Here is a 22,826-nt window from a genome sequence, read left to right as displayed (position 1 = left end):
TGAAATCCTGGGCTCATGAAAGTCAACAGCAAAACTCCTATTGACTTAAATGGGACCAGGATTTCACCCCACAGCTGTACGCGGAACTGGTTATAAATAATGAGATTTGAATACTTTCACACTAGACTTTATTTACTTCTTCCGGCTAAGCTTTGGAGCCTTCTCCAGCCCTTGAATATATTTCCGATGTAGCTGGTATTCCTCTGCAATATAACCAAGAGTCCAACTTAAGTACATCCCAGAGCTAGGTTTTATAATCAAAACATTTTACCTTTTATAACTGACACAGTCCATGTCAGCTTAAACTCACCGAGCAGCAGCTTGGCAAGATGGTTGATTTGGTTGCCTTGGATCTGGACCTGAACTCTGTCCTTTGCCCCAGGTAGTGTGTTAATAGTGGCGCTGGCCTGTACTCTTTGCTGGAGAGTGTTGGCAACTAATTGCGGGTCTAGGCCATACAGTTCAAGATTCTTAATAATGGTCACCTGTGGATTTTAGCCGTTGTCACAAGAAGATTTTCACTTTGTGGATTATTTACCACCCCTACTTAAGAACAGCAGTCATGACCCTATCCTGCTTTTCTGATTAGAACTGGGCATTAAGAGTTTCCCCATTAGTGTCACATAATAGGCTCATACACAAAATCTGATCGATTCAGTACAATCTGTTCTAATGTATAACCCTGGTCCACCTATTATATATACACATACACACTACGAAAAGCACAGCTGGAGGCAAAATGTCAATCATTCGGTTGCATTTAAACACAATGTGATGTGCTTGACATTCCAGGGTCTTTAGAAAACATGCTTGATAATTACTGTGCCAGGGCTGTGTTAAGAATTTTAACACTTTTAACACTCTCATATCCTCAGAGCTCTATCCTGCAGGCCTGAGGGACAGCCCGTGCTCATTAGCACAGAACTACACCAGAGTCCTGTGCCAAGTTGTGGCTGTTTCCCAACTGCCCAGGCTACTGTGACTCACCCGCCCACTTCTCCTTGACAAAGGGCAAGACTGGCTATGCAGAAGCCCCAAACTCCAGCAGGGTCTGTCCTAAAAGTGCTGAACACCTCCAGGATGGACTAAGAGCCAAAGAGGTGTTAATCGGCCATACCTCTTCCCTATCCTCTCTCTCTGCCGTTACCTTTTTATTGGATGATCTCTGTGCTATGGTTATGTCAATGGGATCAAGATTTCCTTTCCTCACAATGGGTTCATGTCCAAAAAATGTCACCTGGTGGTAAGGCTGCATTTGGTCCAGACACCTAAGAAAGGTATGGCTTGAGTTTAGTTTCTCAGATACACCAGGCTGGGCAATAACGTTTTTATTAAATCTGGGATTCCACAGATATGTAGACCACAGGAGTGGTCAAGTATCTCAAAGTTCTGAGCACATATATGAGAATGGTCTTAAATATAAGTTTAAAGATGTGTTAGACTTGCCTTGTGAATGCTTATCAGAAAAATTATCCCTTTAAGTATTACGTTTCTATATTACTAGTCATTTGCAAGGTGGCAAGAAAAGAAAGAATGGGACTTGCACTTGCTTAGTAGTATCTACTAAACTCATTACAAATTAAAGGTTTATTTGTAGGTATTTTTATGTTGACAATAAGGAAGCCACTGCCTACTTCAGGGCTTAGAGTTAGACATGGCTTTGCATCATGTAGTAGTCTAGTGAAATGCTAACTCTGAATCTTTGCAAATGTTAAAGCAGAGTCAGGAAATAAGTCACCTGCTCAGGAGATCATCCCATTTGAGCTTTGAGATCTCATCTTGCTCCCATTTATCCAACAGGCAGTCACACAAGATTGGATTCACCTTTACAAAGCTGTAATAAAACAAGCTGATTAGATGTGAGCCTGCCCTATCTCTTCCCAGAGATGTGGAAATAGGGCCTATATTCTCTGCCAAGCATGCCACTGTTTGTAATCATTTCCATGACCTGCTCCTGACTAATGGATTTGTTTCAGCTCCCTAAAACTTGGCGACCAATTAATTTAAAAGCTACACTGGCCTCCACACAAGTCCAGTGCACTTGTGCTGTAGTTTGGTAAATTGGTCAGTGTAACATCATGTTAATTTTTTTAATACATTAACTTTTTGCACTGCACTCAGCTTGACTAGTGAAAATAGATGCACAAATAAGATTCACTTCTACTCACTTCTTGTTTGTTTCATCAACCAACTCATTAGTCTTTACATAGCTGATGATAATACTTCTCACATCGCTGCTGGAAAGGATGCTGCCTTTCCTAGAGAAGGAGGAAATCGTTACTATGTTGCATTAAGAAATCAGATGTTCTGAAAACAGTATTAACATTTGGTACTTCTAGAGTAGCTTGCATCCTGAGGATCGCCAGCGGCCACCAAAGGCTGTTTAAATTACAACAGCATGCTGCTCCAGCCCTGAATCGGGGGGGGGGGGGCACAACCGTGTCTCAAGTCACCTCTGCTGCCCCCCTGCTGGGCTGAAAGCTGTGTGGCACGACAGCACAGAATCTCACCCCTGACAGTAATACGGCAGCTGTTTAACAGCACATGACAATTCTTCTCCTAAACTGCTGTGTAGTAAGGTAGAACATGCTGTATCCCCTTGAAAATTCAAAGGGAACTGATGTAAAGAGACTGTAAATACCCAGTCTGGAATTTGGCTAGGTCACCTGAGTTATCACACCTCTACTGGTAAACAGTGCTAAGGGATTCTCTGGTGATGAAGCGTCAGGGCCTCAATTCCTCTCATCCAGGCAATGTCCCCACCAACAGCCAAGTGCTCCTAGCAGCATGCTCTGACATTGCTACAATACTGACAGGGAAGGTGCTGACGACTCAACTATCCCCACTCCTTTTGGCACCTGGCATAGGTCCTCCCTCTACATCTCCTATCTTCCTTACACTTACTTGTGTCCCGACTCCTGGAAAAGTGGAGCCATTTTGGTTGAGACGCCATAGAGTGGTATGATTTCAGGAGCATGGTACAGCTGATCTCCGTCTCCACATTTACTCTCTGGGGCCGTTGACACAGCAGAGAATGCTTCAGGGACAACAAATGACTTAATGCTGAAATGTAATAGAGAAAACAACAGAGGGAGCTCAGTTTCACAATAGTTTCCTGGGTGAGGAAGGATGGGGTGACTGTTTAGCTCTTCCATTAGCCTCCAGCTTCTCAGCAGTGTAATAGTCCTCCCACAACAGACACTCTGGCCCACACCCTCTCTCCCCTTTCCTGTCTAAACACTGCAACTGCCTACTGGTGCAGGCCTGCTGATGAACCTGATCCTAGGGCGGCAGATTTTAAGAACCAGCAGCAATGGTCAGGATTTGCTTTGCACAAGTATCCTGACTTGCCTTGCTGATATCCAGCACAGCTTCTCAGCCTATGCTTGGGTCCTAGACTCCAGAACTGTTTCCCAGTTACTTGAAGCCACTTTGGCGCTCTCTTTAAAACAGTGTCTGTTTCAAAGAGAGAGCCAAAGTGGTTTCAAGTACTAACCTGCCCCTCAATCCCAATGCTCAATTTTGTGGTGTTTACAATTATTTTTTTTCAAATTTCTCCCCCTTTTTCGGTATGGAAGACCCCCCACACCCACACACGTGAAAGTAACTGTACATGAATTGCTAGCAAACACCCAAAGTGTCCTGAAGAGGTAGGAACTCTTTCCTTTAATCTCTTGCTATAGAAGTTTTAGGAGGTAGCAACATCTGTCTGTGATTAAGAACATCCATATTGACAAGAATACCATCACAGCTGAAGTGTTGCAATCCCCTTCAACAGAATCCCTCCTAGGTAAAAATAAAACTTCCGAGACACAAGCGTGGCACTTTAAAGCGGATGGTGGTCACACAGGCAACTGGGAAGCGGACAGTTTTGAAAGAGTAGGACAGAACAAGTGAGATCAGGAGACACATCAGGTGCAAGTGCTGAATTTCAGTCTGCTAAATCAATAGGTCAAGGCTCAGCTTTTCAGAGCTCTGTTCTTGCTTCCCAGCATCAGAGACTGCAGCCCTGGAGCCTGCACTTGGAGGTAAAGAGACTTGGTGAGTTGCAGGTTTGGTCTGTCTGCGGGTCGCACCTCTGGGGTTTTAGACCCCTAATCTGTTAGTTAGCATCTCTGGGAGGAGCATAAGGCTTGAACCCCTGGGTCTTCAATCAGAACAGTTTACCCACCTCTTGGGTGGAATGTGGCAGCTATTTTACAGTGTACGAGACCCCTGCATAACAGTTCAGGACCAGTGAAGAATATCATGGCCATTTAAATGGGAAATTGAGGTAGACAGACTAACTACCTGAGGTGAAATTTGGTTGACATCCTTAACTCAGATGAAAAAAAGCAGCGAGATCTTGTTAGATCACATTTTATCTCTCTACCAACTTCAGTGCAGTTAGTTACAACTTACCCAGAGTGTTTCCAGTCTATGTGAACGATACTCTCCACCCCTCTGTTCAGCTCCTTCACTTGGACAATCTTCTGCTGTTGCATGTACTGCAGGAACTTGGAGAGCTGAAGGGGAAACATGAGGCAGAAATAATGGAACAAGTCAGGAACGCTGCCAGTGAACCCAAGCCATCCAGTCTCTGCTTTGGGATCTGCATGATCACCTCAGTAAGTCAGTCACAAAACCAACTCCTCTGCTCCATAAATATAACAACCACCCCCTGGTGGTACTTTGTATGCTCAGTGCAGTCTAGTGTTGAGAGCAGGACACCAAGGGTTCCATTACTAGCTCTGCAACTGATTTGTGTTGTGACCTTCCTCGGGCCACCTACTACTCCCAGCTTACAACATTTTAATTCCTAGCTCTAGCCTCTGAGAGATGAGCTGCTAAAATCATGTTAGCACCGAAGAGGAAAACAGCAGGATGGTAATCAGAGTATCCCGGGGGGGGGGAGGATCAGCTGGCAGTTAAGGCACTGGAGAGGGACTCCGGAGATCTGGGTTCAAATTCCCAGCTCTGTGACAGATTCTGTGTGACACCATGGGCCAATCGCCACTTCTTTGTGCCTCAGTTTCCTGTCTGTAAAACAGTGTGAAAGTAGAATGAATTATATTGAAATTATAATTCATTAAAGAAATGCTACTTGAAGGGTTTGTTGAAATATAGTTGTCAGGAAGAGAAACATTAAGGAGTGTGAGACAAAGGGTCCTCAAACTAATTAACTTAGAGCTCCTACTGAGCTAGGAGATTGGTAAACGTTAGTATGCAAATAAGATATGTATGTATATTTGTCAGTTTCTGCTTTCTTTTGTCTCATGTTAAATTGGCTTTGGCTTAGCTGTATAAATAAGTTATCTTGGGCCTCAGAGAGGGGCTCACATCTGGGTGCATTAGCAAGGCGCTTTGCTAATAAACAGAGTGGTCTGACAAATTATGTGAGTCCTGAATCTGACTTTGACAACAGGAATAATCATACTTTCTAAGGGCTTGTCTACACTTGAAATGCTTCAGCAGGACAGCTGCAGCGTGTCAGTGTAAACACTGCCTATGCCGACTGGCATCGGTAATCCCACTCCCTGAGAGGCAGTGGCCAGGTCAACAGAATAATTCTTCCATCAACCGAGAGCTATCTACGCTGGGGATTAGGTCAGTTTAGCTATTCCACTCAGGTGTGGATTTTTCACACTTCTGAGAAACAGTCATATTGAATTTTCTAGTCTAGATCAAGCCTAAATTCTTTGGGGACTATCTCCTAGTCTGTGTCTGGACAGTGCCTAGCAAAATGGATGCCCAGTTTTGATTGGTGTTCCCCGAACACAAAACAGTATAGACAGAGCTAGCAATATTTGATGGACCCAGACAAATGATTTCAGGAAAAGTTAGTCTGCCAAGGTGAGACTGAACAAGTGATGAGAGAAAAGAACACAATCCATGTCTTTGGGAAGGGCTTCTCTACAAGGGGGCCTAAGAACTTTACCAGATTTTAAAAAATAAAATAAATGTAAATATCAAGAAATCTCACCTTCTTGTAGCTTGATTTCTTTAGGTCTAATTGTTGTCCTTCTGGGCTACAAACAGAGTAAACAATTAACCCTTTAAGTTACAACAAATAGCCGGCACCAAGGAAAAATATTTTATGTTTGGCAAGATTAATGATAAATGCACTTTTCAAGAATATCTGTGCTAAAAGCTTCTTAGTGGTGTGAACATGAATTACACATGGGAAAGTGGATTTAAACATATTTTGAGAGATAATGGAGTCAGTTTTGTAATCGACATTCGAGTGTGTTAGGCATAACAAGGCAGAGGGCACGTCTGTAATATACAGTGGTTTCCTAACTTTTTTCTGCCAAGGACCCATTGCCATCTGACTAACCTTCCCAAACCCCTTTCAGTTTTTAGACATAAGTTTCATTTTCTTATTTTTTCTGTTAGGTTAGTTTGTTTTAAAATAATAGACTCACACAGGAACCAGAAGTAAACAGTCTGCAGTTATTACATCCCCCCTATTTTCACTTAAACTACAATTTGTGGTGTAGTCCTGAATGGGCACTACCAGAATGCCCCCACTGGCGTGACCTCTCATCCATGGTGCGTGCAAGGTCATGGTGCACAGACTATGCCATTTTGAGAACAAAATGGCATCCTCCATGGAGCAGAAGTGCCGGAACACTGTTCTGACCCCACTGCAGTACTCCTCAAGGCACATACCCGCCCCAAATAACGCACGGCAGAACCCCCACTTTAGGAACCACTGATCGTGTGTTGAACTTTTGAAGAGGGAAATTGAGGGAGACAATCCTGAAACAAACACTTGCAGAGTCCAGGGTAGGATGTATAAACTTGTTAGCCAACTTGAGTTGATTGGCAATCAAATACATTGAACTCTCGTGTAAACATACACCATAAACACCTGAATTACACAAAAGGCAGCAGCTTCATCCTAAATCTCACTGTCCCACAACAATTTCATTTAAACCCAAAAAACCCACCATGCAAACCCAAGGATGGTCTTCTTACCACATACCAGCATGAGACCATATGGTTGCGCAGGAAGGTGCTGGTCAGTAGCGGGAGCTCTGACTTCTTCACTTTACATTTTAAGGCATGAAAAAAACATTGATGCAGTAACTCATCCATTCGCTCTGTAGAAACACAGATATTTCTCATGGGCCTCTGTGCAGAAAGGGAGAGTGCTCTCACAAGAATGAGGTCTCATTTATTTTTGTATTGATTCCTCTGACTTTGCACCTTACAATGTTAAATCATTTTGATGTACACACTACATTCAACTCGGGTGGCCAGATGTCCCGATTTTATAGGGACAGTCCCGATATTTGGGAATTTTTCTTATATAGGCACCTATTACCCTCTACCCCCATCCCGATTTTTCACACTTTCTATCTGGTCACCCTACGTTCAACACGTCTAAACAGCAAGACCGGGAGCCAGGATCTTGTACATTCTAATCCTAGTGCTGATACCATCTCGCTGCTGTGGCCTTGGGATAGTCACTTAACCTCCTTTGTGCCCAACGTTTCCCCATCTATAAAAAAAGGATAATCGTGTTCACCTCCTACTCTTTCCCTCTCCAGGGTTTTACCTAGATTAAAGCAGGAAGATCAACAGCCTGAGTTGTTAGGAAGTGGAACTGAGTCCAGTTACATAAATCTGTTTTAAATACAATTCCCTTTAAATACCATCGGCCAAACTCTGACTTTTTTGCCGTGCTTATTGCTTAGCCCTCTTACAGGCAATGCAACAGGGAGCTCCTTCTCAGACTTCACTCAGGTGGGTTGTTTTCCCTCTGTGAACGTGGGCACACGGAGCCTGCAATCCTTTGAAAAGCACTTTCCCAGAGTGGTTTGTTTGCAGTGCGCTGTCTGTGGGGAGTTGATATACATACATCGTTTCTACAGAACGCTGCTGCTAGTTTAAGATTCCAAAAATGGCACTCCCGCCTAACAAGGGATTTATGTTTTGAGCCCAGAAAGGGACACTTTTATTGTAAGAAGGGCTCCAGAAAAGCCCCACACCAGGGCAACTTTTGCTCAGGGGAAACAGCTTTTACAAATATGGACCTTTTGGGCTGAAATTCTCAGTTTTTAAAAAAAAAAACTATACAGTCACAGAGAAGTTTTTCCTTCCTAACGGGACACCGGAATTGCTTACATTTGAGACCAGCTTGGGTGAAAAATTAATAGCTCCCACTGTAGTCCCATCTTGGGCTCACCTTATCTACCCAAGAGGTAGGTGTGTCTCTCTTTATCACACACACTTCAGCAACATTTGTGAAGCTATATATTATCTATACCATGTCATGAACTACAGTACTTGAACACTAAATTTTCTGCAGTATGCCAGAGGGTGCTTTCTAAAGCTCACCATCACCCAGGGTATCTTTTGAGCATGGAATCTTTGGCGCTGCTCCCACAACAGTTTCACTGAGCCTAATTCATAAATCTCTCAAAGCGCTTTACAAAGATGAGTATCATTATCCCCATTATACCGATGGGGAAATGGAGGTGCAAGGAGAAGTGAATTGCCCACAGTCATATAGAAGGTGAGTGGCAGAGCCAGGAATAGAATCCACATATCCTCTCAATTCAATGCCCTAATCACTTCAATGCATCTCATAACACAAGCGGAACCAAAAGAGGGAAGTTTTGGTACTGGATTGAAAGACCATCACGTTGTCAGCTCCAGCAGCTTCAGGCAAAACAGTTCCATAGAGCCCAGACCACACAGCATGCCCAGAACCTTCACCTCACTGAAGTTGAGGAGAATTCAGCCCACCCAGACATGTGCTCAGCAGCTAAGGCATGAGGTTGCTACTGAATTGCTGCCTGCCCATCAACTACGAGGCAAATCCCTGGGACAGCCAAGAGACTGAACATAAGAACAGCCATACTGCGTCAGACCAAAGGTCCATCGAGCCCAGTGTCCATCTTCCGACAGTGGCCAATGCCCGGTGCTTCAGAGGGAATCAGTTGAACAGGTGGTAATCAAGCGATCCATCCCCTGTCGCCTATTCCCAGCTTCTGGCAAACAGGCTAGGGACACCATCCTGGCTAACAGCCACTGATGGACCTATTCTCCATGAATTTATCTAATTCTTTTTTTGAACGCTGTTATAGTCTTGGCCTTCACAACATCCTCTAGCAAACAGTTCCACAGTTGACTGTGCGTTGTGTGAAAAAATACTTCCTTTTGTTTGTTTTAAACCTGCTGCCTATTCATTTCATTTGGTGACTCCTCGTTCTTGTGTTATGACAGTAAACACTGCCTTATTTACTTTCTCCACAGCAGTCATGATTTTACAGACCTCTATCATCTCCCCCCTTTTCCAGTCTGAAGAGTCCCAGTTTTATTAATCTCTCCTCATTCGGAAGCCATTCCATACCCCTAATGATTTTTGTTACCCTTTCCTGAACCTTTTCCAGTTCTAATATATCTTTCTGGAGATGGGGCGACCACATCTGCATGCAGTATTCATGGAATACTCTGAGGAAAGGGAGGTGTTTATAGGTCAGCATGGTACCCAAGGAGCCACACTATGCACGCAATGATTTCTGCATGAATGCCCTGGCTCACAGCAGTTACTACGGGGCTTTTCAAAGGATTGCAGGCTCCATGTCCCTCCGTTGTTCAAGAACTGGGCAGCTGCGCTCAGTGCGAGCTGAAGTACATGTAAGGCTTGCTACGTCTAGCCAAGTAACAGGAACACATGGGAATCTAATACAGAAGTGACAACTGCATAGACATACAACTTGGTTTCATTTTCATGCTGTAGTACCTTGTGGAGTTCTGCCATCTTCTGTTTCTGGCTGAACCTCAGCGATATCTTCAGCCATTTCTGCAGCTCTAGTCTCACCAGGTTCCTCCTCCTCCTCCATCAGCCTTGCACAGCCATCTCCCTCCTGCAGGTTCAAATTGCCAATGTCCATTTGTAGCGACGGGGCAATGGAGAGGTCGTTGCCAGGCTCCCGTCCCTCCTCGTCTTTGTCATCCTCATCCGTGCTTTCCAGCTCCGCAGGCTCTGCTACCAAGGGAGCTATTGTGGGTGGGTAAGACTTGTCTCCAAATCCCCTTTAAAAACAATAAAAAGCATAAAGCAGCTTTATTGATGGTTCTTTACTCTCTTCATACAGGATGGTTCCCCATATAGCTGTGACGCATCCTGTGCCGAAAAGCCTGGCCAGTCCCAGCTAACTGTTACAAACTCATGGAGCGAGAAAATACAGATCCATCTAGTGATGAAGAATCCACCACACTCCCAGGTAAGTAAGTTGTTCCCATGGTTAATTATCCTTGCTGTGAGAAGTGTGCACCTTATTTCTCGTCTGAATTTGGCATCTAGCCATTGGGGCTCATTATGCCTTTGTCTGCTAAATTAGAGTCCTCTATTTTCACAAATCTCCTCCCCACATAGGTACTGTGCTTCTAGATTCATCAAGCCACTTCTTATCCTTCTTTTCCATAAATTAAGTAGGCTGAACTCCTTAAGCCTCTCACTCGGTTTTTGATGTTTTGCAGCTACTGGCCAGCCCCAAAGCAGGCCAGTCAGGATCCCAGGTCCACTAAGAGGCAACTTGCCACTGCCAAGCCTACAGCACATCATGCTATTGCTGTCCCCAAATGACTCCATTTTGATTTTTAAAACCCCTTGTGGTGAAACTGGTGCCCATGATAAGCACCAGTTTGGTTAGTCCAGGAGGCCCGAGTCCTCTCTTTATCCACACAACAGGAATAACACAATCGGCAGCAATGCAAACTTCTCCCACACCGTGCCTTAACTCTAATCGGTGGCTTTGTCCTACCAGAGCCAAGAGGGCTATGGAGTCTCCATGGCTCATTCAGGTCTGGGCCTCCGACTTGTACCTCCGAACAAGGAGGGCGGCTAGTGCCGGGCGGGATGGTGGTTTTGTGACAGGAGTACTTGAACATCAGGGACTGGATTGAGACACACCCACGTCCAATTCATTTCACGTAGGCCAAACAGCCATTAAAATGGCACTACATTTTGACCCCAGCTGACCTCAGGCCATGAACCTCTGAAAACAGACAGGCTCTTGCAGGGTTCTAATAAGGGAACACACCCAAAGTGCCTCTCTGTGGACACCAGTAAGAGTGAAAGCTGTAGCAACCTCCTTCCGCAGAACACATGTTTCATAAGATAACAGACTGGGGTGGTGGTGGTTACTGAAAGTCCCAGCAGAGGGCGTTCTCTAGGGAAAATGGGAGTCAAGATTTGGATATACCTTTTCTTTAAATGAAAATCAGCGCACACTTAATGCAGAGCAAAAAGGTACTAAATTAAGGCAGAGTAACAACACTGGGCCAAATTGTTCATGATGCAACTCCATTAAGCTTAAAGAAGTTTCACTAGAGATTTAGTTCCAATATCCTGCGTTTACATGCACATGCACATAAAAGGACATCAGGGCAAACCCCTTCTCTGACTAGAAGTAGATATTAAAATTCCCACAGCACATGGAGCAGACCAGACATCTATTGCTATGGGGTCATCCAATATATGCCCCCTAAGAGTACTGAATTGTGTATCTACACTGACTCTGCTGGGATCTAAACCTCCTGTACTAACTTAGATGGAACAAATGGGCCCAAAGAGTCTAAGGTGTTAACATGACCCAGTCACAAACATTACACACTGTTAAATGAGGTTCAGGATTTGGTATATGGAAACCTCAGATTGATTAGTACCACAGCAAACACACCATTAAGAATTCTTTTACTCAAGATACAGAAAATAAGGAAAACTATGTTAAAGTATTTGAAATGTTAAGTATTAAAGAAGGCTTTAATTTTAAACAATATCCCTTGTGCCCTTTCCCCGGAGAGAGCTTTTGGGGGGGGGGGGGGGGGGAATCCCCTCTGTTCGACAATCTCTTAAATGCTATTCAAGATGGTAGCAACTGTCCCTTTGGGGAAATGAGAAGAAGTTAGTTGAGATGGGTTGTTGCCACTGCTGCTATTAAAGCCAACTCTTGTTTCCTAGAAGACCAAACAAAACGCCCACATGAAAAAGGGCAGAAAAAACAGCAGCACAGATAGAAAATGCAGCTTCTGTTTCTGGTGTTGTTTCTCACTTGCAACCTCACTACTGGAAAAACACAAGTCCAGCACCTGGTCTTACCAGCTACTCCAAATCCTGGCAAACCTGTACCAGCATTGGGCTGTTTAAGGCATTGCTTTTAGCTGTCTCTTTCTGGACATAAACTTACAGCAGTGTTGCAAAACATGCAGTCTTGGCTGGCTAAGCCAGGCTCTTATTAGACAGAAGGAAAAAAGGAGTGGGATACAAGAGAAGAAATACAGTAGGGAAGGAAAAGGACACATTTTGCAAGGGGGTGGCCAAATTTTGCATCCCAGGTGGTATTCAGAAATAAACTGGAGCCAGTGGAGGTGGCAATGGTCACCTGGCTCCCTCTCTGGGCCAGTCTGGTCAGAACATCTCTCAGGGTTAGAAATGAGGTGGTCTGAAGTCCCAGGAGATGGTGGGGGTGGCAGCCAAGAGGGTGAAGCTTGCTCCAGGAGCCAATTTATTCTACCCCATGTCTATCCCTTTAAAGACCCCAAAAAGGGAGTGGCAGGTGGAATAGCCCATCCCTTCATTATGTCGTCCACCAATTACGCATAGTTTCTGACACCCCAGTTCTGGCTCATTGATTTTTTTGGTTTTAGCTTTTCTTGTTTATCAGGCATGACCTTAACACTGTCCTGGTTTATATCCGTAGCCCTTTTGTCTGGACTAATTCAGCCTGCCTGCCTTGCTTTTGCAACTTTTCCTGTCAACATGTGTGGTTATAGGTTATTGTGGCATTCCATGAACTCTCTCTCAGCTCTTACGGCCGAGCTCAAAGTTAGGGTAAATTTGTAGGGCCAATTATTACAACAGGTTCCAGGCAGTATTTCAGACCCGGTACTCACTCATCTCACTTTCTAAGACACACTGTACCCTTGTCTGCATACTCACCATAAGTGGTCTGTGTAAGCATGCAGCACGGTGAAGCCCTTCCCTTTCATTCTGGCAGCCAGCATCTCTGCAGTGGGCATGGTAGCGACTCCTACTGCTACTGGGGCTCTGAGAAAACAGTATCAGAATGGGAAATAGCAAAGTTTTCACGCTACCTGGAACACATGACTCTTAAGCCACCATAGCACATTCACTTTCTTTCACAATGTTCTTGATAATGGAGGCTAATTACTATTGTATGATAGTTTTACCCTGAATCTGTTCTTCACACTCTGCAATTTCAAGGCTTCGGGACATCTTCTAGTTTCACCCACTCCCCTCTAGTATGCAAGGTCTTCTCCCAATACTACCCCACATGAATTGTCACTGAACAGCCACCCTTTCTTAACATACTTTTCTCTCTGCCAGAAGCTGGGATTGGACGACAGGGGAGGTATCACCCAAAAGTTGCCCTGATCTATTCATTCCCTTTGAAGCACCTGGTACCAGCCACTGTCAGAAGCAGGGTGGATAAAAATCAACAATATTTTAAAAATACAAAAAAAATCAGATAGTTTTTCCTCAGAAAGCATTTGACCAAACAATCTAAAGATAGTTTTAGTTAAGATCCATGATGAGATATCTTTGAGCTGTAATGTAATAGGGATTATAAATTCTAATTCTATAGTATGAGACAATATATTCATGTAATGTTTAAGAAAAGTTTTGTAAATGAGTTCCAATAGTTCATAGATTAGGGAACCAATCTTATGGGGTTCCAGGGACTTCTGTATAGATTAATCTTTCTATCTATCCAATGGGACTCAGTGCTCAGTCTAGAAGATACCATCAGAGATGCTTAGTTTTGCAGTTCTCAAACTGTGGATTTGTCTCTCCAGAGATAACATGCTTGTTAACAGCAAAAGTGGTGGTGATGGTTGTTTTTTTAAAAAAATATATTTCATTTAACTATTTTAATTTAAAAACAATTTTAACAAAAACAAACCTGATTGTAAAAAACTTGAATGTTTAACTAAATTCAAACATTCATATGCTTGTTTTGTTAAAATATCACGTTTGCTGTTGAAGAGATAATGTTGTTTTAGTTAAATAAAGCAATTTAAAATGTCTGTCTGGTGATGTTCTCCTCCTAACACAGCATGGCAAGAAAATCTTCCAAATATTAATGATTAACCTGTTGAACTGGAGATAGTTCACTTTCCCATTGACTTCATAAATATCTGCTACAATTACCTTTGCAAAATGAAATAACCAATCATTCATTTTCTGATATAGCTGTAAAACTCATCTGAAAAGTTTTCAAAATAAATCACTTTAAAAATTTATAGTGTGTACCTTCTAAAAATCAAACCTACATCTATCTCTGATTTGTGAAGGATATGTATTAAGGTTAGAACTAACAAGAATTCACTTTTATGTAGAAATCCACGATTAAATTGAACCTTCCAAAAGCTTCTAATTTGATTTAAATCAAATCCACCCTGGTCAGAAGACAAGATACCAGGTTAAATAGACCATTGGTCTGACCCAGAACGGCCATTCTTATGTACTGGGTGTGCCAGCTACTTACCTGCCTTTCTCCTTAGGAGGAGACAAATTTACAGGGTTGCAAAGAGCAGTCAAAACAACATTTGGAAAAAAAGCTTTGAATTTACAGGGTTTAGGCGTTCTTTTAAATTTGTTAAAGTTATCTGTGTTCACAAAACAAACAGACCAACCCACCCCAACACCACCAGTAAATTCTGTGGTCCCTGCCCCCACATACTTCAGAGGACAAATTAGCCCATGTCCAAGAGAAAAAACTGAGCAGAATTTCATGGTTTTGTTAAAAATGATCCTCTTTCAAAACACAACCCTCAACATTAAAGAAAAATCTTGTATTTATTTGAACGTTGTGCATTGTATGATTCAAAACCATCCAATTTGCAAAATTTTCCACCAAAAGCGAAATCTGTAGGATACTCATGATTATGCCACAGCAAATTTGCAAATATTTTTTTGCAGAATTTCCCAAAATCCAAGCCTGCCTTCATATTTTGTTTCTCCTAATCCCTCTCAAAATCCTCACATAAAAATACAACTTTTCTTCCTTCATTGTAAGAAACTATAGATAAATTGTACCTGTTTCCCACCAGGGTGATGGCACAGAGAGTGCCCTGCTGTACCTGAGGAAGACCACAAGATGGCACCATAACTCCTGGCAGCATTAGATCTGAGATAAAACAGTAAAGAGCTATTAGCATCCACTCTGCTTTAAAGAACAGTGGCAAGCCAGTGACTAACCACCCACCCCTTCTGCCTCCAGCCATTCTGTTATTCAGCAAAAATACAACCCTGGCAACAGCCAAGCACATGTCAGGTAAAATACAATCTCCTGCATGCCTGCTATCTAGTTAAGAATACTTTCCAGTTTCCTTCCAGAAGTGGGTGGGATAACCGGCCTGATTCAGGGGGGTACTGAGTCACCCTCACGTCCCAAAGCACACGAGACACAGCTGAGTGTCTGTACAGCAACTGGTAATGTCAGGGTCAAAGGGACCATTAGGAGGAAGAGGTGAACTCTATGTAAAGGACCAACTGAGTAACTTGGCAGTAAGTTTGTTTGCTACCAAGAGGGAAGCTAGTCCTGTCCCACCTCCTCCCCCAAGAGGAGCCTGGTTTCTAGCAGAAGACCATGACTTCCTTCCAGCCATTTTTCTTGTCTCAGGATGACATTTTCTAGTCTGATTCGTTACATTTCAGGGCAGTGTGGAAATCACACATTTTCCTTAAAATACAGTCCTGACATATCTGTGGTATTGGCACTAAGCAGGTTGATTTTTTCCATGTCTCTACAAATAACATCACTTCCCTTTTGTGACACGCAGGAAAATAGGATTTTCAGAGAACTACAAGGTGAAATGATTTGCCCAAGTTCACAAAGCACATCAGCAGAAGAGCATGGAATTAGAACCCAAGCGTCCTGACTCTCAGACTTCCCTTTTCTATCTCATTACACCACACTCCTCTAGACCCCAGGAGACCTGCCTGCCTCCCAGGCTCCTGCCCTAACCCTTACAATGCACCAAACAGTGAAGCAAGAGGCTGTTAGAAAATCTGCCATGTGCCACTTAGCTTTAAAGCTCAAACCAAGAAAATCAATTTTCACTGAGGTGCTTTAAAAATTGATTGGCAGGATCAACTAAAACCTAAATTAAACAAGCCAGAAGCATAAAACAAGAGCTGCCAATGAATGAGATGCAGTCACCACTTAGGCTACTACACTTGAAAATACTTCACCCTTCTATACACAATCTAAAGAGTAGGGATGGGGAGGGAGGACCTACAAAACCATCTTATCACCCTATTAAAATAGAGGCACCATTGACACATATGCCCAGATCCAGAAAAGGTATTTAAGTTCCTAACTTCTGTTGAAATCAATGGAAGTCAAAAGCCTAAATACCTTTGTGGATCAGGACCACATCCTCTTATCTAAAACAATCCTGCTGACAAAGGCGAAGCTACTTGGAACCGTGTGCATCACACACAGAGTATTTTCCATATGGAAGAAGATTCCCGTCCCATAATACCTCTGAGCTGGCCCCTCACCATGGATTCAAAGGTAAAGCCCTCCACCAAAAGCTTCTAATTCTGCACACCGACACTGCAAATGCTGCACCAAGAAAACGAGGCTCAGACACTCTGCCAGGAGCCCATCCAGTACATTACTGTCAAAAGGCTTCATTCAGCCAGGTTGTTAAATTAAATTAGCCAAAGCAGGAAGGCTTTGGGCAGCTCAACTGAGCCCATATTTTTAAAATAAGGGCATGGGCAAAGGAGAGGGAGGAATAAAGGAGAGTGTTTCCAGCTAACCTTTTTCTCTTTCATCCTGATAGTAGGTTCTAGCTTCTTCTACAAGCCAGTGCAGGCCCCTTACTGTCCTGCTCTCTGAGGGTGAAGAGATGATTGCCTAATTAGCCTCAGCTGGGCCAGCCCTGCACTGAAGGCAGCTGTGACCTTTCCTCTGCACAGAGACACAGGGTTAACCCTCTCCTTGCCAAATACAGCACTGTACCATTCCCATTCTAGGTGACAAGGGTTGCCTACCTCGGAAGCCTGGGATATTGGCCCCGACGGAGGCAAGGAGCAGGGCTGGACGGCTGAGTGGTCTGATCTGAGTAGACACTTCAGGCCCCTTGCTCCGCAGCATCATGGATTTTTATACCCACACAGAAGCAAACACCTTTTTTTCCCTCCCATTTGCGGCTACAGCAGCTTTCATCAAATCTAACACTGCAACATGCATCCAAGCCTAGCTCCCAAACGGTGACTGATTTGTGAAATTCCTGAGCAAGGGAAGGAGCCGCACAAAGGTCTCAGCGCTGCAGGATGAAGTAAGTAACATGTCAGAACATATCTAGCAAATGATAAAGGCAAAAATACCTGGCTGGATGCTTAGAGCCAAATGAAGAGATAGTACAGAGTGGCACGGCCTTGGCTTTACCACAACAGTTGGCTCCCTGCTCCCCAACTCCAGGCTGCTGCAGTCTCACCCCCTTTCCAGAGGCTTCTGCATCAGTGTGTCTCTGCCCCTCCCCCCTGCTATGATGGCTACTGTCTCCAGGGCCACCCTCTCATCTTTGGCTCTGGCTCAGAAGTCAGTTGAGGCAGCCTGGTTGCCAAGGGAGACCAGTGACCTGAACCCCACTTTAATCAGCCTCCTTCTCCTACCAACAGGACCTTCTCCGTGCAAACTCGGTCACTGCAGTCAGTGGCTAGACACACGCTTCAGCTGTCTATGTCAGTGGCAGGCCACAGGACCGGGGGCTGTTGTCCACACAGGCCCCTTGGCTATAAAGCAGCAGGCACCCAAAGCAGAGGGCCTCAAGTACCACTGCAGTGCTGCTTCCACCTGAGGCAGGCTATGTGGTGGGAGAAAGGCAGCCCCCTTCTCGACACACATCCCCACACACGCTGAGAAGACAGCATTCAGATTCTGATCAGGTTTAGGCTTGCGGTTTAGGTTTGAGGTCAAGCCAGGAGTAAGGTTTGGGGACACACAGCTCTCATGAAAGCTGTATGAGATTTCAGCTCAGAATGGCATGACCCAGGATCCAAAGTGGATTCTGAATGGTATCTACAGTGGACTCTGGAAAACCAGACACTCTTCTGGTTTTGGAGCTGACCCACAGGGCTGAGTTCAGAGCCAAGGATTTAATTGTAACTCCCACAGGATGTGCACAATCCGAAATGTAGGGAGCGAGGAATCAGCTCTGAGATTGCAGCCAGGGCCCAGCTTTAATATATGCACATGTAGTGGCATCTGCTTAAACTGAATTCGGACAGAGAGAGACATCCCTTAAAGCAAAGCAAAATGAAAGCATTTAAATTTAGTTACCCTGTGAAAGTTAATTACAACAAACGCTACAGAATGAGGAAACACGTACTTCAGTGTCCCAGTTAATGGCTGTTAAATCAATATCTGTCTAACCAATGTATGAAGAGCAACAACAGACAAAATTCCAACTCTAGAGCCATCAGATGGGAAGGATCAATGCATTTGAACAGACTGACCTATATATATTATATTTAGTTTGCAAACTCTATTTGTGGCTAATTGGTTTTCCTTTTTAAGGAGACAAAAAAACAAACAATCCCCCCCACACTTTCAGTGCACCCTTCTGAACAGTGAGTTTCTGCTTTTTTTTTTTTTTAAAAAGATCTTAAAAATCTTGTCCTGCACTAGCAAAATGAGCTTGATTAAAAAAAAAAAAAGTACAGATCTAGACGAATTAATTTCCCAAGGCAACTGACGCACGTATCACAAAGTAATTGCGTTTTGATTCTCTTACCTGCTCCTCCTGCTAGTCTCTGTAGCACTGGGGGCCATGTTGAGAATGCTGGAAGAAGATCTGGATAGGACCACAAAGTATAAACTGTCCAAAAGAAAACGGATTTTAAAAACATGGCATTACAGATTTCTCTAGCTGTTGCTTCTCTCCATCTTCAAGACCCAGTAATACAATTACAGCAGCACACCCTTGACTGTAACTAGCCAGATTCTTCTCTCACATGGATGGTCAACAAATCAGGCTGCACAGCCCAGCAGCATCAAAACAACAAGCCAGTAGATACTCACAACGGACAAACTAAAATACTAACATTTCATTTTCAAGCTTTCAGTAGATTTTAATAAAGGATGGATAGATGATCTATGGACATGTTGACATTGTCTTCTTTAAATCAAGGATGCTTTGACCTGAATTGTTGTTATGATAACATGGGAGAGTCACTGAGTGGGCGGATAAAAACGATGGACCAGCATATTTTATCAGGGCAATTCAGTCTTTCACGCACCGAATTCCACATAAAGAAGGTTGAACTTCATACTCATGGCAGTTGTGCCTTACAGTAACGGGGCCAGAAAGGAAGGACGGTCCAGCAGTTAGGACAGTAGCCTAGGATTTGGGAGATCTGGGTTTAAGTTCTTGTTCCACCCCACACTTCCTGTGTGATCCTGGGCAAGTCATCTCTCTGTGACTCAGTTTCCTGTCAATAGGGGATAATACTGCCCTACATCACAAGGGTATTGTAAGGATAAATACATTACAGAATGTGAGGCACTCAGATACTACAGTAATGGCATATACAAGTACCTTGAATACATGGGCATGTACAGAACTTGTAGGAGAGTTTTATGTCTGAGAGGGAGGAGGGGTTTGGAAAGATATTCTATTTCATATCTCATACCTGTTGGATACAGAGTTTTCTCCATTTCAAAAAGGACTGGGTTCCTGTTGTTGGCATACACCGTGACCGCATCCCCTTTGTGAGTATACAGTTTGACTATGTTGAGTTCCTCTCTGTTTGGAACAACTTCTGACAGCTGTTCACTGCTGAGGGCGGGAAAAGCTGCGGCAACATCAGTCCGCAGTTTCCTCCTGTAAAGATAAATCGGTGCTGAGCAAAAGTAAGGGTGTTTTTTTTTAATTTAATTTAATTTTTAAAGGACAGGGTACAGGCAGAGACTAGTCATGTCTAAGGAGACATGGGTTCAGGTGGGATCCTAGCTATGCAGTGGTTCTCAACCAGGGGTACACAGAGGTCTTCCAGGTGTAGGTTGACCAGATAGCAACTGTGAAAAAACGGGACAGGAGCTGGGGGGGTAATAGTCAGTTCATATTTTGCCTCCTGCTCATTCAGGCCACGTTCCATCTGCTTTGCAGGCTGAAGCCCTTCTTCAACTGTCACAAACAAACATACAATTCTACATCAGCAAAGCTGTTAGTAAAAACGCGTCTATCTGAAGATGGAGGGCCTGATTCGTGGTTGTCCTGAACCTTTTTGGGGTCATTCACACCAGCACAAACTGGGAGTAAAACATGAGCAAATCAGACTAGTAGAATTCTACACTCACTTTGCACGGGTGCAAGTGACAACACGAATGTACACAGCCATAGTGAACTGGGACCCCAAGCCTTCTTTCAGGTAAAGGCCATTGGTTAACTTAGGCTATGTCTTCACTGCTAAAAAGGTACGTGTTTACCATGAGATAGCTAACTCAAGACAGGTTTCAAAGGGGTAGCTGTGTTAGTCTATATCAGCAAAAACAAGGAGGAGCTCCTCCAGTGGCACCTTAAAAACTAAAATTTATTTGGGCATAAGCTTCGATGGGCTAAAACCCACTTCATCAGATGCATGGAGTGGAAAATACAGTAGGTAGGTATAAATATACAGAACATGAAAAGATGGGAGTTGCCTTACCAAGCAGGGGGGTCAGTGCTAACGAGGCCAATTCAGTTAGGGTAGATATGTCCCATTCCCAACAGTTGACAAGAAGGTGTGAGTATCAACAAAGGGAAAATTCTTTTTTGTAGTGAGCCAGCCACTCCCAGTCTTTATTCAGGCCTAATTTGATGGTGTCAAGTTTGCAATTTAATTCTAGTTCTGCCATTTCTCATTGAAGTCTGTTTTTGAAGGTTTTTTTTGTTGAAGAATGGCCACTTAAGTCTGTTACTGAGTGTCCAGGGAGATCGAAGTGCTCTCCTACTGGTTTTTTAATGTTACAATTCTTGATGTCTGATTGTGTCCATTTATTCTTTTGCATAGAGACTGTCCGGTTCGGCCAATGTACATGGCAGAGGGGCATTGCTGGCACATGATGGCATATATCACATTGGTAGATGTGCAGGTGAACGAGCTCCTGATGGTGTGGCTGATGTGGTTAGGTCCTATGCTGGTGTCTAAGGCAACTGCCATCTTTTCATGTGCTGTATATTTATACCTGCCTACTGTATTTTCTACTCCATGCATCTGATGAAGTGGGTTCTAGCCCACGAAAGCTTATGTCCAAATAAATGTTAGTCTCTAAGATGCCACAAGGACTCCTTGTTGTTTTAACTTAAGACAGTTATCTCAATGTAAAATCCTAGCAGAGACAGGGCCTGGGGGGTTTTAAACCACAGTGTAGCTACTCGATGTCATCCCCAGGCTGATAAGTTATTCATGTAAAAACATTTAAATTTTGTTGTGCTATGAAGGCATCTTCAGTTAAACACCAGTATTGACTGAATTTAGTGAACGCTACCTTTGTGCTGCAAGGCTCTTAGTGGACTTGGTTTGTATTATTACCAATATTTAAAGTATGTGGTCCCCGGATAGTATGGGGACAAGGTTATATCTTTTATTGGACCAACTTCTGTAGAGCTCTGTGTAAGCTCAGAAGCTCGTCTCTCTCACCAACAGAAGTTGGTCCAATAAAAGATATTCCCTCACCCACCCTGTGTTCCAAATATTTTACGTATTAATACGTTCACTGCGCCATCACACAAAATATTACAAATAGACTTCCACAGGCTAGCAGAAATACGGTAAGGGAGGTTTTCCTGCTTAAAAAAAAAAAAAGAAAGCAAGCCTTCAAAATTTGCCTCACAACATAACTCAGAAACTGCCACATTATTTAAAGCCCATCTGTTTCAGCGCGACTGTGTAACCAGTCCTTGGGTGCAGTCCATCTGGCAACGCTTGTATGCCAACGTGACGGAAAAAGAATCCACAGCCTAGCTTCAGTTATGGGGAAGGCGATACGTTGCAGACTCTCAGGAATGGCATTTAAATAATAATAATAATAAGCCTCCCCATCTTGAATGCAGGAGATTGCGGTCTGCTCTTCAGCAAGATGTAAAATCCGACTCGTGCCTCTTCGAAATCGCTCCTGTTCAAGCTTGTGTCTGCACCTGACCTAACCAGACAACGCAGGAGAAGGTAACTCATGCCAGCTACCCTAAAAATCTCACCGTGGGCCTGGAGTGAAATTAACATAACCCACTCACCTATCAGACCCTTTGATGGCAGTGTTGGATTTCACCCTGAAGGCCTTGGAAAACATGATCCACTCCAAAGGGCAGGCTTCACGCCCTTCGGCTCTGCCCCCAAACCCTGGCAGGCCCAGAGGCGCGGGGCCAGCCGCGCAGGTAGGCTGCTAGGAAGGCGAAAGCAGGAGTTCAGCCCCAGGACTGCAGAGCTCCTGCTTCATGGCATGGGAGCAGCCATGTTGCAGTCCCGCAGCAAAAAGAGCCCGTGTGGCAACACACATCGCTGCTTCCTTCTGCTCTTACTGCTCCCGCTGCAAGGGCCAAGCTGTCTGGTGCCCGCTGCGCGGGGGCGGCTGATGCTGCAAGCGCTCACACGCGCCTGGGGAGCTTTGCCTACAGAAGTGGTGCGACGGGAGCGAAGGGGGCCGCTGCCTTAAGTAAATTACTCCTGAGTGCAAAGATAATTGCAGCAGGATGAGAGTTTGCAGACACCAAAACATTTGAAAGACGCATCAGAGAGCCGGGCTGCTGCTGGGGTAGCATGGTTGAAATCAGCTTCCCTGCATTCATTAAACAAATAGGTTTCAGGCTAG

The 22,826-nt window shown here is 44.0% G+C and overlaps 1 protein-coding gene across 2 annotated transcripts; it reads right to left on the bottom strand.

The window, feature by feature from the left end:
* Positions 1 to 24: 24 nt before the first annotated feature.
* Positions 25 to 22,542, bottom strand: EIF2D (eukaryotic translation initiation factor 2D). Of its 2 annotated transcripts, none has more exons than XM_074936315.1 (15): positions 22,252 to 22,542; positions 19,670 to 19,860; positions 18,772 to 18,855; positions 15,059 to 15,149; positions 12,938 to 13,045; positions 9,737 to 10,029; positions 6,968 to 7,085; positions 5,963 to 6,008; positions 4,402 to 4,505; positions 2,905 to 3,063; positions 2,169 to 2,258; positions 1,739 to 1,834; positions 1,148 to 1,268; positions 311 to 485; positions 25 to 226 (listed from the first exon to the last, which is right to left on the bottom strand). In XM_074936315.1, the coding sequence occupies exons 1-15, from the start codon at positions 22,305 to 22,307 to the stop codon at positions 129 to 131; spliced, it is 1,830 nt and encodes a 609-aa protein (XP_074792416.1). In that variant the 5' UTR covers positions 22,308 to 22,542; the 3' UTR covers positions 25 to 128. The 2 variants fall into 2 exon arrangements, with proteins under 2 accessions (XP_074792416.1, XP_074792417.1); XM_074936316.1 differs by having other exon boundaries at positions 26 to 203; positions 22,252 to 22,540.
* Between the last annotated feature and the right edge of the window lie 284 nt (positions 22,543 to 22,826).

Source organism: Natator depressus, chromosome 21 (assembly GCF_965152275.1).
Source record: "Natator depressus isolate rNatDep1 chromosome 21, rNatDep2.hap1, whole genome shotgun sequence".
Lineage (NCBI taxonomy): Eukaryota > Metazoa > Chordata > Testudines > Cheloniidae > Natator > Natator depressus.
This window is presented reverse-complemented; position numbering and strand designations above follow the sequence as displayed.